General features: G+C 46.0%; 1 protein-coding gene across 1 annotated transcript in view; it reads left to right on the top strand.

The window, feature by feature from the left end:
* The window catches only part of LOC148515266 (pendrin-like), a 44,578-nt gene that overhangs the window by 2,525 nt on the left and 25,950 nt on the right, over window positions 1-16,103 (top strand). Inside the window, exons 4-8 of the mRNA XM_088480197.1 lie at window positions 1,473-1,583; window positions 4,479-4,660; window positions 10,839-11,003; window positions 12,853-13,005; window positions 13,096-13,178. Of these exons, the coding sequence (XP_088336323.1) occupies window positions 1,473-1,583; window positions 4,479-4,660; window positions 10,839-11,003; window positions 12,853-13,005; window positions 13,096-13,178 (694 nt within the window). The remainder of the gene's footprint in view (window positions 1-1,472; window positions 1,584-4,478; window positions 4,661-10,838; window positions 11,004-12,852; window positions 13,006-13,095; window positions 13,179-16,103) is intronic.

The following is a 16,103-nucleotide window of genomic DNA, read 5'->3' as shown; positions in this document are numbered from 1 at the left end:
AGAGGGGACTGAAACGTTGATGTAATGGGCTGATGGCTTTTCTCTGATTAAAAATCCCTGCTGTTATTACTGCAAGACTGCATGAATAACACCAGAGGCACCCGAAGCTGTGGCTACACTGCACTTTGGAAACAGTGCACACGGAGGATGACAGCACGGGGGACTCAGAATAGAAAAAAACCCGCTGGTATACCACGCACACATCAAATAGTATTGGCTGCACTACCAACATATAAATATGCTGAGGAAGGACACCAACGAGTCAGGAGACCCACAAGATGTACCATAGAATTCACTGTTTCATATGTGATTTATGGGCAAATTCACTGTATTTACTAAACCACTTCAAGTGTTACATGCACCATCGGACAGAAGTGCATAAATCTTATGTCTTCTCTGAGATATTACTGCTGAAGAGAGCGTCTGTATGCAGATTTTAAGTTTATCAGTTTCATGCATTTATGTATGCTATTGTTTTATCTTATTGTGCACATATATTTATGTATATTCTATAATGCTATATGCTATAATATTTATTATTAACCAATAAATGATATATATTTTTTATGATCCTAAGTCCAAATATTCCTACTGATATACTGTATATGCGCCGGGATTTCTATACTTTGAGATTTCAGTATTAGACAGCTGTTCTGGGTGGTGTAATGTAGGCAGCTAGGCTAATGTGGGTACCTCTGTTTGCTGGTATATACTGTTACTTTTGCTATCTGGTATAATAGGATGTAGGCACCTCTGTTTGATGGTATATAAACACCTCTGCAGACCAGTAAATGTGTGTGTATATATATATATATATATATATATATATATCATACTTACCTACATACCTGGGCAGCTTTCCGGGAGCAGCAGGAGGGGACCTGCTGCTCTCCTCTTCGGGGGGCAGGGCCAGACGATAGACGGCATTAGGCCCCGCCCCGTTTACAGAAAACCCCCGTGATTCGCGGGTCCGTGAGGAGGGGGCGGGACTAAATGACGTGATTTGCCTAATTTAGCCCCGCCCCTTCGCGACGGACCCGATAATCTCAGGTAAAATCTCCACATCCTGCCCACTTCACTAGGAAGTGGGCGGGATGCGGGAGATATGCCTACTCTTCCGGGATCGCGGGGGGTTACCCGAAAAATCAGGAGCCTCCCGCGATTCCCGGGAGAGTAGGCATGTATGATATATATATGTGTGTGTACATACATACGCATATATAACATATATGTGCATCTATGGATGATGAATGATGGTCACACTGGGGTTGGTGATTGTGAGAGGGTGACGTAATCTAATTTCTCAAGGTCCAAGTTGGTCTTAATATAGTACTATGAATTACTGCCATTTTCACTATATACAGTATAATTGAACATAATATTAATTGTGACCATGTTATGACTGTTATATGCAAAATAATATTTACATACTGTACATTAGCATCAAGTTAATTAATCCTATATGATTCCAGGTTTGGCCTTTGCATTGCTTGCTGCGGTACCTGTAGGATACGGCCTCTATTCATCCTTCTTCCCCATTTTAACATACTTCTTGTTGGGAACATCCAAACACATCTCCGTTGGTAAATTCTATTAATAATCTATTACAGAATAAGAGTAATCATATGGCATGTTAGCACAAATAGTAATTAGATAGTAATTCCTTATTGTCAGTCTGGTTATGCTATAAAAACGGAGTGTATTTTGGTCTTGGTTAGGGATGGTTTAGGTCTCATCATTTTATGTTGGGATATAGAACTACTCTAGTCCTTCACAAAGCACATGGGCATTTATTTCCTTATAACAACAAATCAAAAGAAACATTCAGAACACTATCTGGTATCATTTACCCCCCTATGAGCTACACAATGGGCCTGATTCTGAGCTGATATTCACACAAATAGTTAACTGCGCTTGTGTCACACGGTTCTAGCGTCCAATGTATGTATACAGAGGTCACAGTATTGGGCATTCCTGGGCAATGTCTGGGAAGTGGCTAATTAGATGCACGTAGATGTACCGGCTTATGGGTGTGTTATGGGTGTGTCGCAGGCTTCTCTCATAAGTGGTTGCCAACTCAGACGTTATATCCCCTACACTGTAGGGAATCAGTATGATTTACCGCCGGCGGTTGAAATCCCGAGCCCGACACAGGAGGAAATCCAGATCGTCTAAAGAGGTAAGTAGAACTAATATAAGTCCCCCCCCTAACCCTCCTTTAGGATGCCTAACCCCATCCTTCCCTCCCCCAAGTGCCTAACCCTAATCCCCCCTCTAAGTGCCTAATCCTAACCCCCCCTTCCCCGCCACCTAAACCTAACTCCCCTGGGGGGTTGCCTAACCCTAACCTCCCCCGGGGGTGCCTAACCCTAACCCTCCCTTCCCCTAGCCTAACACTAACCTCCCAGGGGCTGCCTAACCCTAAGTCCCCCCCGGGAGCCCTAAACCTAACCACCCCCCCCCCCCGCGGCTGTCCGCTGCAGCGCCCGACATCTCTTTGATCGGGATGCCGAGCGCCGGTCTCCCGGCGTAGGTAAAATGACAGGTGTCGGGATTTCGACACCTGTCATTTAACCCTTGCCGGGATTAAGCAGTCGGGAAGCGGGTGGTCGGCATTGCATCCGCCGGCTTCCCGACTGCTTCCCCACTGTAGGCCATACTCTGATGAAGTTCCTGCACCTAGCATGGGGCTGAGGCAAGTTTTGGTGGTGCGTCCAATGGTTGCATCTAAAGATGCATCAAACGGGATTGTAGCCCACTGTAGCGGGATTGATGCATACAGTGGGCGTCTCAGTCCTTGCAAAGTATTAGTATTAGTGTAAAGTCGCAGACGCAACTGCAGCAAAAGACTGACGCCTCTGCATGAGACTCAGAATCAGGCCCAATATTATCTTTTAGAAACCGTTGTCATTATAGAAGAGTGAAAACAATGAACATTACCAGAAGGGTAACAATCCGGCTTATGAAGAGATGGACACAGTTATGCCCAGAACATAAGCATCAAAACACACACATCTGAAAAAGCACATTTACATACATACATACATATGCTCAGCTCTACATCACTAGCATATGCACCCGGTTTACATGAGGAGTAGTGTAGACTACTGTGTATACTTCTGCTTCACAATAGAGTAGGGATAGAGCAGAAATGTGATAGTAAATGTTTGTATTAACTATTTGTAAACAAAATAGTAATATAATACAGTAATGCTGGCCATACACGCTGCAATTATCGGGACGATCCGCCCGATATCGGCGGATCGCCGCGATAATTGTAGCGTGGGGGGGGGGCGACCGAGGGTTAAATATTGCTCGGTCGGGCATGCTGGATTGTCCAGCATGCCCGTCCGATGCGATATTTACCCGGTAACTGTTGGCCGCATCGGGCAGTGTATGCCCAGCGTGGCCGACAGACATTTCCTGTGTTCCTTCCTACGGAAGGAACAGGGAAATGTCTCCTCCCCCGGGGGCGGAGCGCAGATGTCGGGCTATACACTGTGAGATTTCTCTCACAGTGTATGCCACGGACATCTGCGGCTGGCAGCCGGCCAGATAAAATGTCTGTCGGTCTGACAGACATTTTATCTTGCCGTGTATGCCCAGCATAACAAATACATAACAGAGAAAAGTATATTGACAGTGGTATAAATACATGGAAAATATGTGAAGCTATGTATTTGCCATATAAAGTTTCATTAAATACAAACACAGTAATCAAGTAATAAAGAAGGCAAATACAATACTTATTGTGCCTATGCTTGGCCATCCCTTCCCTTTATCAACTCTAAGCGTAAGGAGGTGTAAGTGTAAGATGTGATCAAATATGCATATACATTTATGCGGGCCATTTGAGGTACACTAATTGTATTTCATGCAAAAACACTCCAACTCCAATGTATCTACTATACAGTGTTAATGTTTTCTACAGGCTACATACTGATTTGTAAGTGTATGCTCTTTTGTAATTCTTATGGAGTTTAACCACTTAATGAGCACGCTTACATGGCACGCGACCGCTGCCAGATGGGCTTTCTCTGACACAGTTGCATCTTATGCGGCCGTGCACTTCTTTGTTTAAGATACCAAATTAGTCCTGCACAAGTGCCCCCCTCCCCGCAGTGATGTAGTGGTCTGTGATCGCTGGAGGGTGAACTTCAATAAGGTACTGGAGGCAAAAGGACTGGGGGATCTATTACTATTGGTGGGATAGGGGTTAAAGCCACTGGGTGTTCTGTCGATACTTTGGATTCTATTGCCAATGGTGGGGATTAGGGTTAATGTTTCAAAATGGGGACCTATGGACACTTGGGGGATACTAGACCATCTTCTCTCCACCCAACTTACAGTAGGTGTTTTTGTTCACTAAAAACACTTATTATACTATCAAAATTACAGTTTTATGTATTATTTTTTTTTAATCAGTTAAGAAAAGTATGTTAAATAATTATTTAAGCTGTGTCTACATGTGTCTACAGGGCCATTTCCAGTAGTCAGTTTGATGGTTGGTTCAGTTGTTTTATCCATGGCTCCTGATGAAAAATTTACCATGCTCAGTAACAACACTGGACTGAACCACACGGTGATCAATACAGTGGCCAGGGATGCAGCTAGAGTTATGGTATCAGGGACCCTCTGTTGCTTAATTGGAATCATTCAGGTAATTGTTATATTCTTACATACTGTATGTGATTTCTCCTTAACGGTACTATTATTTATTAGCATTTACTTCTATAGCGCCAGCATATTACAGTCAAAATAGGCAGCATATTGTCTAATTTCCGATCAATTGTTGTTTCTTTTTCTACTGCAGGGTCCATAGGGTATCCACAGGATACCTTGGGGTATAAGTGATGACATCAGTCTTCAGGCACCACAGAGTTAAAGTTTTCAGCCTCCCAGGATGCATCTGGGTCCCTCTCCTATACCCCGCCCCCGGGCCAAGGCATCTCAGTTTCGTCGGTGCCTGGCTCGGAGTCGGAGGCACTGTGCAGAGGGGGGCTATGAAGAGCCCCTGAAGTTTGTTTTAAAGGCAGCGCTGGCTGCACATCTGGGAGTACAGCATGGACAGTCAGTACTGACGTCCATGCTGTCTCCCCTACACCCCGCCGGTACCAGAACGCCGGTACTGATCCGGGGATGCTGGTAGACATCTGGGGTCACGGCTAGCGGTGCCCCCAGATGTCTTGGACCATGGCCGGATCCCAGGGGATAGCAGGTAAGCAGCGGGGTCCCGCGGTGGGTCCCTGCTGGTCACATGGTCCTGAGTCCCCAGGCAGGGGGCTCCCTGGGGACTGGCTGCAGCGTGGAGCCAGGCGACCAACCTGTGCTTCCACTACCCCCTGGGACAGCGGGCCGCTGCTGAGCGGCATGCGCTGCGGCGTCCCAGGGGTTAAATGTATGCCAGGGGAGCGCGCTTTCCCTGTCTCACAGCCGGCGCCTCCCCTGCTACACACAGCCTCTCTGCTCTGGCTGATTGGCCATAGTGTGTCAGCGCTCCTCCCCCAGGCCGGCCTCCTTCATCCTCTGCTCCTCGGTGGCCATCTTTGAAGCATGGTGAACGCTGCTGGAAGCATGTTAGCGGTGGCATTGCGGTCTGGGTCCCCCAGCATACCTCTCCTCTGTTTGTCACAGGTCAGTGTATGCAGCGCTGAGTCCTACCAGCCTGAGGGTCTGAGTAGTTGAGAATCAGCGCTAATAGTGCAGGGATTTCTTTCTTCTGCATTGCATGTGACTAATCAGCTAGCCTGCTGTCTGTACTTTCACTTTCTACTGTCAGCCATATTACTGTCCCTGATCTTGCTCTGCTCAAAGCCCTTGTGGTGCGCGGTGTACAGGGTGTTATTCACACTATACCAATACGTATAGGTGTGAGTGTCACATACTTACCATCATGTCTGAGACTGATTTTCCTCTCCAGCTCATGTGTACTAAATGTAAGGTACCAATAGCGGAGAGGGACGGTAACGCGGAGGGGTTATGTCCCCAGTGCCTGACACTGTCACGGCTGATTATAGTCACGGTCCCGGTACAGGAACCTCCCTTGGCTTGTTTCGCTAAGGCGCTTACAACCCTTGTGGGCCACCTGCGTTTACCCAGACGGGTTTGTCCCAGCAGTCAGTGGTGTCGTCACCCATGCGGGAGTTCCCGAGACAATTGATGGTACCCCACAGTCTCCATGTCTTCCCAGGTTTCTCCGGAGCCTGCGTGGGTTAATACTCTAACTACATCGGTTCAGCATTTGTCCGATGTTTTACAGGGGGAGTCTGTGTTGCGGCTTCATAAACGGCCGGTGGTGTCTTTATCTGCTCCTTATGGAGATGACGATGAGACGTCAGATGATGGTGAGATTCTGGATCTATCTGGCCAAGAACCTCTCCGTACCAAAGAGCCGGACGCTAAGTCCAAGGTGTATATCCCTGGTCTTATTCGAGCGGTCCGCACGGCTTTAGTTATTGATATTGATCCTTCGGTGGCCACATTCAAATATGCCTTTTTAAGGATATTAAGGGTGAGGCTACGGTGTTCCCTCTTTCTGATCAATTAGTGGATCATTTAGAGGAGGCGTGGAAAAATCCAGATAAATGGTTTCAGCCCCAGAGGCACTTAGCCGTGGCTTATCCGTTTGCGGTCAATTATTTTTCTAAGTGGGAATCCCCTACGCAAGTGGATTCACACGTCACACGCCTAGTCAAAAGTGCCACGTTGCCTATGCCTTCGATGTAATCCTTGAAGGATGTCACTGACCGCAAGGTGGAGATCTGCCTCAGATCCGTTTATTCCCTTGCAGGGAAGCATCCAGACCAGCTATGGCCGTGTGTTGGGTAGCCAGAGCTATGGAGCGCTGGGCGAATAATTTGGAGGCGTCTTTGGACTCTGACTGTTCGGCTAACAGACCGAGTTGGTAGCAATCTCCGAGACTCGGCCACTTACATTAATGAAGCGGCCTTAGATATTTGTATGCTCACCTCTAGGATCTCCTCTGCAGCCGTGGCTGATCGTCGCACCTTATGGTTGTGTTCTTGGAAAGCGGACGCGGATTCCAAAAAGGGATTAGAAGGTCTGCCTTTCAATGGACAGGTACTATTTGGTCCAGATCTGGACAAAATAGTAGCTACGTTGGCAGCAGCAAAATCTGCATGTCTTCCGTCTGCTACGATTCCTTTTAGTGCTGGTGGGTCGTCCTTTCGGCCTCACAGGGCCCAAGGTAGGCCTAAAGCACAGTCCTTTCCACGGCAGGCTGGGACCAAGAAATTGTCCAAGCCCAAGAAACAGGTCTGGAGTACCAGACGTCCGGCTCCTAGGTCAGATAACAAACCTGCGGCCTGACGGTCCTGGCCTCCCAAAGTGGGGGGCCGTCTGCTTCAGTTCGCCCAGTGCTGGTCGAGGACTACGACAGACACTTGGGTTCAGGAGGTGGTCTCTCACGGGTATGCCCTCTCCTTTCGGTACAGGCCTCCATCCCGGTTCTTTACCACAGGCCTTCCGCTAGACCAGAGCAAAGCCTCGGAACTGCGGAAGGTTTTGCACACTATGCTCCAGGCGGAGTTTTAGTGCATGTTCCAATTTCCCAGAGGGGCCTGGGTTTCTATTCCAATCTATTTTTGGTGCAGAAACCCAGTGGGTCTTGCCGTCCGATACTAAACCTAAAGGCCCTCAACAAGTCCTTGAGGGTGCCTCTGTTTCGGATGGAGACCCTGCGGTCCATTATTCTGGCACTGGAACCTGGGGACTACATGGTGTCTTGGACATCCAGGACACTTACCTGCATGTCCCTATTCTTTTACGCCATCAGCAGTTCCTCAGATTGGCAATCTGCAACAAACATTTCCAGTTCTGGGCGCTGCCTTTTGGCCTGGTGACTGCTCCACGGGTATTCACCAAGGTCATGGCGGTCATGGCGGCTCTCCTGCGGACGCAGGGAGTCCGACTGTTGCCTTATCTGGACGACCTCCTGTTGATAGCGGGGTCTCCAGAGCTTCTTTTTACACCATCTGGATCTGACGATTGCGGTACTGCAACGTCACAGCTGGTTGATAAACTGGCAGAGGTCCACTCTCACCCCGTCTCAGAGGATCCTGCACCCCGGGGCCTTATTGGACTCCAGGCAGCAGCGGATCATTGTGACGGAGGAAAAGATCCTTACTTTGTAGTTGAGGGGGGCGCAGTTGTCTGCAGTGTCGTCGAGTGTCGCTACACTCGGCAATGAGGTTATTGGGCTCAATGGTGTCGGTATTCGACATGGTGGAATGCGCCCAATTTCACTCCAGACCTCTGCTGCTATTGATCCTGTCCAGATGGAATGGATTGCCTCAGTGTCTCAAGTCCCAGACGATGGGGCTCACTCCGGACGTTCTCCGGTCTCTAACCTGGTGGTTGCAGACGACCCACCTCAACAAGGGTCGCCCGTTCTGGGTGGCGAACTGGGTCCTGTTAACAATGGACGCCAGTCTCCGGGGCTGGGCAGCTGTCGCGGGTCCACACTTGTTTCAGGGCAGGTGGACTCGGGCGGAAGCGGAGCTTCCAATAAACATTTTGGAGCTCCATGCGGTGTTAAGGGCTCTCCAGCTGGCACAGCCGGTTCTCCAGGGTCACCCTGTGCACATCCAGTCGGAACAACGCCACCACGGTGGCCTATTTAAACCAGCAAGGAGGAACCCACAGTCGGGCAGCACTCGCAGAAGTGTCCCGTATTCTGGTCTGGGCGGAGCGCAATCTCCCAGCAATATCAGCAGTGTTCATCCCAGGAGTCCTCAACTGGGATGTGGATTTTCTCAGCAGGCAGGACGTGCATCCGGGAGAGTGGTCTTTACACCAGGACGTCTTTCAGAGTCTGGTGGACAAGTGGTGTCTTCCAGAGATAGACCTCATAGCGTCCCGGCACAACAACAAGTTGCCGGTGTATGGGTCTTGTTCTCGTCCAGTAGACGTTCCAGTTTGCCCACCTTTTCCCTCCATTTTACCTTCTTCCGCGAGTAATACGGGAAATTCAAAACAAGAAGGAGGTACGCTACTGTTGATAGCTCCTGAGTGGCCCAGACGGCACTGGTTCTCCGACCTCCAGAGTCTGTCAGTAGACGTTCCTCTGAGGTTACCATTACGACCGGATCTGCTGTCACAGGATCCTTGTCTTCACCCGGACCTGACTCGGCGTGGCTGTTGAAACGGTCATGCTAAGGTCCAGGGGGTTTTCTGGCTCCGTGTGCAAACCATGCTAAGAGTTCGTAAACCTTCCTCGGCAAGAATCTACCATCGTGTGTGGCATACTTTCTTCTGGTGGTGTAGACCTAGAGGGTATTCCCCTAGGGAGTTCCGCCTGTCTAGGGTGTTGGCTTTCCTACAGGATGGACTGGATCATGGGCTTCGCCTGGCTTCTCTGAAAGTGCAGGTGTCTGCCCTGTCAGTCTGGTTTTATCGTGGGATTGCTGCGCTCTCTGATGTGCACACCTTTATGCGAGGTGTTCTTCGCATTCAGCCACCTTTTGTTCCATCGGTGGCGCATTGGAATTGGGCTGTGGTCCTGAGAGTTCTCCAGGGACCGCCGTTTAAACCACTGGACTCAGTGGACTTTAAATGGCTTACAGCTAAAACCATATTCCTTCTGGCCATTGCCTCGGATTTAGGGGTTCTCTCTTGTAGACCCCCTTTTCTGAATTTTCATAGGAATAGGGCGGTGCTTCACACTCGTCCGGGATTCCTTCCCAAAGTGGTATCCAGTTTTCACATCATGAAGAAATTGTTGTGCCGGCTTTCAATTCACCTGGACTTTCAGTGGGTGAAGCCACTTTGGATGTTGTGCAGGCTTTAAAGATTTATGTGGACCGCACTTCTTCGTTTAGGAAGTCGGACGCCTTGTTTTTCCTCTATGGCTTCCGTAAAAAAGGTTGGCCTGCCACTAAGCAAACTTTGGCAGGATGGATTCGCATGGCAATTTCAGAAGCTTATCTTCATGAAGGTCTTTCAGTTCCCTCCTCTGTGAGGGTTCATTCCACTAGGTCTGTGGGTCCTTCATGGGCAGCTAGACGTGGTGCCTCTGCAGTTCAGATCTGCAAGGCTGCTACGTGGTCTTCTGTCCATACCTTTGTGAGGTATTACGCTTTTGACACCTTTGCCTCTCAGGATGCTTCCTTCGGGTGGTGGATTCTCCTCTCAGCACAGGAGCATCCCCACCCTTGAAGGATACTGCTTTGGGACATCCCCAAGGTATGCTGTGGATACCCTATGGACCCTGCAGTAGAAAATAAGAGATATGGTAAGAACTTACCTTTGTTATCTCTATTTCTACGAAGTCCATAGGGTTCCACAGGACTCCCGCCCTGTCGCACCTGTACTGCAGATGGGCTTTATTCTGGTCACCGGTTTTTCCATCTCCCTATGGTGAGAATGTGATTTTCGTGAGTGTCCAGATCTTTCTTCTCTCTCTTTCTTCTCTTCCTCCGGCCTATGGCTTGTGACGTAACTGAGATGCCTTGGCCCGGGGGCGGGGTATAGGAGAGGGACCCAGATGCATCCTGGGAGGCTGAAAACTTTAACTCTGTGGTGCCTGAAGACTGACATCATCACCTATACCCCAAGGTATCCTGTGGAACCCTATGGACTTCGTAGAAATAGAGATAACAAAGGTAAGTTCTTACCATATCTCTTATTTTTGCATTTGTATTAATAATCTCTATTTACAAGTTGGATTTACTAATTACAGAAAATGAACTCATTAGCTAATAAGCCTATTAGTGTTAACCAAAGGGAATATCTGCATGTCTGTCTTTGTATTTATCTATTTGTGAGCTTATGTAACCATCCTCATGTGAAAATCAGTGATCAATATTTCTTATTTCCAGATTTTACTAGGAGTCTTTCAGATTGGCTTCATTGTCAGGTACCTGGCAGATCCGTTAGTTGGTGGCTTCACCACAGCAGCAGCTTTCCAAGTGTTTGTCTCCCAAGTCAAGCTAGTTCTCAATGTTCCCACAAAAAACTACAATGGAATACTCTCTATCATATATGTGAGTCTATCAAAGCTTGTCATAGATCTATATATTGATAGTTATGAACTAAATCAGCGCATGCGCAGAAAGTGTATTCTGTCTTTGGCGTATGCGCAGTATGCTGTAATCTACAAGGTCCATGCACATTGCGACTTGTGTGCAACTGAGAATCTAGTCTAAATCTTCCAATGTGGTTTTGCAGTCAGGTTGTAAGTATTCAGAATGTTGGCACCATAATATCGACATGGTCTAAATGTACATTCAGGATGTTAATGTGGATAGAATGCTGACGTTCACAATGTTGACACTAATAGAATATCAATATTGTGAATGTTAAAATGCCATTTTAGGAGTAGCGTTAGGCTGCTGTTATGGTTAAAGATAGATTAGGGTTAGAGTTAGGCTGCTGTTATGGTTAAAGATAGATTAGGGTTAGAGTTAGGCTGCTGTTATGGTTAAAGATAGATTAGGGTTCGAGTTAGGCTGCTGTTATGGTTAAAGATAGATTAGGGTTCGAGTTAGGCTGCTGTTATGGTTAAAGATAGAAAAAGGGCCTCAGACTGCACATCCTGAACATATATATATATATATATATATATATATATATATATATATATATCTAATTGGAGGTGCTACCTGTGGAGACCATTGATATATACACAAAAAGAAGAAATACAAGTGCACAACTCCAGATTAACTGAATATATTTAAATAAATACATTTTGCAGTAGATAGAGATTTTTGGCATAATCTTGGCCAAGTTTATGGGTCTACCCACTACATCCGGGTAACCTCTGTAGGGTAGGTCCCTAACATACTAGGGTTCACATCCAGAGCGCAGGACGCCCCCAAACTAGCCCAGCTAAGCCACCCCAAGGCACCGCTCTAATAACAAAAGTGAAGTGTAAAGGAAATAGTTAAGAGCAGCCACAGCTGCATATAAAGAATAAAAAAGTGAAATATATATATAAAAAACATACAGTGAAGCATTAAAATGTATTATAAAGAAAAATTGTGTTATAATGTGCTGCCCTGAAGCAGATCAACCAAAGCAATACGCCCCAAAAATGAACCAAAACTGCACTACACAGTCTAAATATTTGCAGGACTTACCTATATTGTGCCTCTGACTGGTGTGCATATTACAGTGGCAGACTCCATACTCTAAACCAATGTGGAAGGGGAGCTAGTCTGAGTAGAAAGTGTCTCAAGCTTTCAGGTGTGCAAAGCAATGCACTGATTAGATTACATAGAAAATGGGCTGTTATGGTTAAAGATAGATTAGGGTTAGAGTTAGGCTGCTGTTATGGTTAAAGATAGATTAGGGTTCGAATTAGGCTGCTGTTATGGTTAAAGATAGATTAGGGTTCGAGTTAGGCTGCTGTTATGGTTAAAGATAGATTAGGGTTCGAGTTAGGCTGCTGTTATGGTTAAAGATAGATTAGGGTTAGAGTTAGGCTGCTGTTATGGTTAAAGATAGATTAGGGTTAGAGTTAGGCTGCTGTTATGGTTAAAGATAGATTAGGGTTAGACTGCGTTTAGGGATAGGGCTAGGTTTAGACTCAGTTAATGGAAAATTCCATTGTCGACATGCCAAATGGCAACACTCACAATGTCAACATGGTCAGTGTTAACCAAATATACCACACTCTTTGGGTGCGTTACCAGGTAGAGAAACATTCTTCACATGCAGGTTAATGTGCAGCACATTACATTATATTTTAAAATCTCTAATATTAGATTGTGTAATTTGCAACTCCGATATACTCGTATACTGTCAGAATTTCAATATTACTCACTGGGATATATTAAATAAGCTGTTCTATTTCATTGTTGACATCTAATGCCTCTTATTTTTCTTATACAGACAATTATAGATATCTTTACCAACATTGCAAAGACCAATATTGCTGATCTGATTGCTGGACTCCTGACCTTTATTGTGTGCGTAGTGGTGAAAGAAATAAATGATCGATACAAGCACATCTTACGAGTACCGATTCCAATTGAAGTTATCGTGGTAGGTGTAAAAGTAGTATGAACATTGTAAATGGCATGAAAAGTGATTATATATACTCTACTGAATACTTCATTTTATTTTTAAATGTAGACAATAGTGGCAACAGGGATTTCGTATGGAGCCAATTTGGAAAAGAATTATAATGCAGGAATCGTAAAATATATTCCCAGTGGGTAAGAACAATTATTACTTAAATTGTTTAATAAAGACTACGATATATTTTTTTATAAATTAGTTTGTAAAATCAATTCCAGTAATCCGTACATGATAAATTATACATTTATTCTGACATAGTTGCCTCTGTAGATATATTAAGCCTGTACTGACAAGTGCACAGATTAAAACTAAATTTATTATAGTGAACAGCATTTCATGAAACAAACTGTATTTTGCCCTGGGCATAGGAGACTTCTAATTTTTCTAGGGCAACCGAGTTGTAGAGGGGGCGTCCAGGGGCAGGCTGTAGGGGCGCAGCAAGGGGTGGGTGGTGGAGGAGACGTAGTGCCGTAATTAGATAAAAAAAAAAGATGGAGGGGCCCGGGTCTGCTGCCTGCCCCCCCCCCCCCCTTACCTGTCAGCGGCAACAGCCTGTGATTCCCCAGCCCAGCACATGGTGATGTGTGGTGGGTCCAGGGAGGCTGCAGCTGCTGATCAGCAGCTGCAATCTACTCTGGCTCTGGGGGAGGGTGAGCGATCACACTGATTCTTCCCCCCCTGGATTTGCCCCTGGCTGAGGAGCACATCAAATAATATAATTTTATATATTTTTTTGTAATGAGGCCACACTCTCCGAAACTACCGGGGCCTGGTACAGCTCTCTACATCCCTGGGTAGGACAAGCCCTACTCATCCCCGGTAGTTTTAATGTACGGGCTTGTCCTCCGCAGTGTATGTCTTAGAAGGTGATTAAATTACCTGAGAGTGCCACTGGTACTACTTCCAGTGGCTTCATGGGATATTTCATCAAAGGTTGATTTCTGCTTACAACCTATGGAGGTGCGAGCAACAATGAGCTTATAATAATTACACTTATGAGCGCAGTGTAGTAGTTTTCATCTAATTGAATTAGCCTCTTAGTGAGAAATTGTTCTTTACCTTTTAATGCAGAAGGTGAGTCTGGGGACTCAAGTCAGGGTACAGAGCCAGAGAGATATTCATCCAGATTCTTCCTGGGTCTTAATTGTGTGACATGGAAAATCCTGTATCTGCAGAGCTATTCCAGAATGGAGGTGTATTTTTATATGGTGACCCCTGTATTTTAACATTGAGGCTTTCAGGACATAAAGATTTACTCCGCAGGGAAAGCCAAGGAATTTGCTGGCGCAGGACCTGACAATAGAGAAAACTGTTGATATGTAGTTAAATGGTTATTCGCTACGTGCTGACTCTTAACTGTGTATTATTGTGCATAACTCATCTATCTTGACAACATCACATGTCTAAGTCACCAGACATAAAGGTCAGGCTGATTAGACTCCAGGTGCAAGGTTTGTTTACATGACTATATAAAAGGATCTGCATGTGCACAAGCCCAACAGGGATTAATACCTTATCATATTGACTGCTGTTTGTCTTCTATCACGTGTATCCTGTTATATTCAATAAAACCTACTCTAGTTTGGAATCAACGTGTGGACTAGCCTCCTTGCTCAGATCCGCTACGCATCTACCAACGTGTAGGCATCTACCAATATGAACAGCACTAATTCACACTTTGAGAGACCTACCAAATCAGGTGGGATGCTGCAATCAAGATAAGTAGTACTGTTTTATAAGGTATAACCTATAGAATGGGTGTAGTAGGTGTTACCGCCGGCCCGGCAAGGGTGAAAATCCCAATCGTTAAAAGGTAAGTATCGCTAACCTCTATCTACCCCCTAACCCTACCTTAGGGGTGCCTAACCCTAACCTCCCCCCTCCAAGTGTCTAACCCTAAACCCCCCTAAGTGCCTAAACCTAACCCTCCCTTTCCCGCAGCCTAAACCTAAGTCTCCCGGGGGGTGCCTAGCCCTAACCTCCCCCTGGGGGTGCCTAACCCTGACCCCCCCTTCCCCTAGCCTAAACCTAACCCTCCCGGCAGGGTGCCTAACCCTAAGTCCCCCCGGGAGCCCTAAAGCCTAACACTCCCCCCGCGCGGCTGTCCGCGCCCAGCTTACCTTTGCTCGGTATGCCGGGCGTCGGTCTTCTGGCGTATGGATAATGACAGGCGTCGGGATTTCGACACCTGTCATTAGTACCACGCTGGGATTAGACAGTCGGGAAGCCGGCGGTCGGCATTTAGACCGTCTGCTTCCTGACTACAACTCCTATAGAATGCCTCCCAAAATTTAATTTAAAAAGACTTTAATCTTTTACTTTGTATGTCTTTGTATAAATAGTTACAATATATATATAAATGTATTTGACAACGATTTTGATGTGCTAAAATATAATGAAAACTTTTTAAATGGATGATGTTTGGTAAATACTTCCATGGAGAAGTTTTAGTTTTAGACTACATACCGAAAAGGAAAATAAAATAAACATGACATGCATGTAAGAATAAATGTGGCAGAAGTGGTGGCATAAATAAAAAATACCTGAAGGCACCATTCGGGCTCACGGATCTTGAAAACAGAAAGAGGGACGAGATGACAGCGTACAGAAATACACCGCCATTACACATTACACATCCCAATTACAATAGCTGCATATTACAAAAACAAGCCACATATGCCAAAATATAAAATTAGTTAAATACAGTAGATGCAAAACAAACCTTCTCTCATAAGCCCCCACCCTGTATAACCTAACATCGACCTAGGTATACCTGGATCCCAACCCCCCCAAATTACACTAAAGTACCCCCCTCACCTAACTACACCCAACTACCTAACAACCCCTTCCACCCCAACCCAAATAAAGGATATAAGTATTGCATAAACGACAGGGGATTACTAACTAAGTAACCAAAAACACGGGTTAGCCGAACTCCTCTGTGCAAGAAGGATATGGATTTCTACCCACATATAAATGTAAAACATTTGTCAGACATAGCCGAAATAGGAGAACACATAAAAATAAAATTAAAATAAAAAAAAAACAGGATATATGAAAAC

The sequence above is a fragment of the Taudactylus pleione genome, unplaced genomic scaffold (assembly GCF_031769625.1).
Source record: "Taudactylus pleione unplaced genomic scaffold, aTauple2 ptg000251l, whole genome shotgun sequence".
NCBI classification, from domain to species: Eukaryota; Metazoa; Chordata; class Amphibia; order Anura; family Myobatrachidae; genus Taudactylus; species Taudactylus pleione.
Note: the sequence above shows the minus strand (reverse complement) of the source record. Positions and strands in the feature narration are given on the sequence as shown.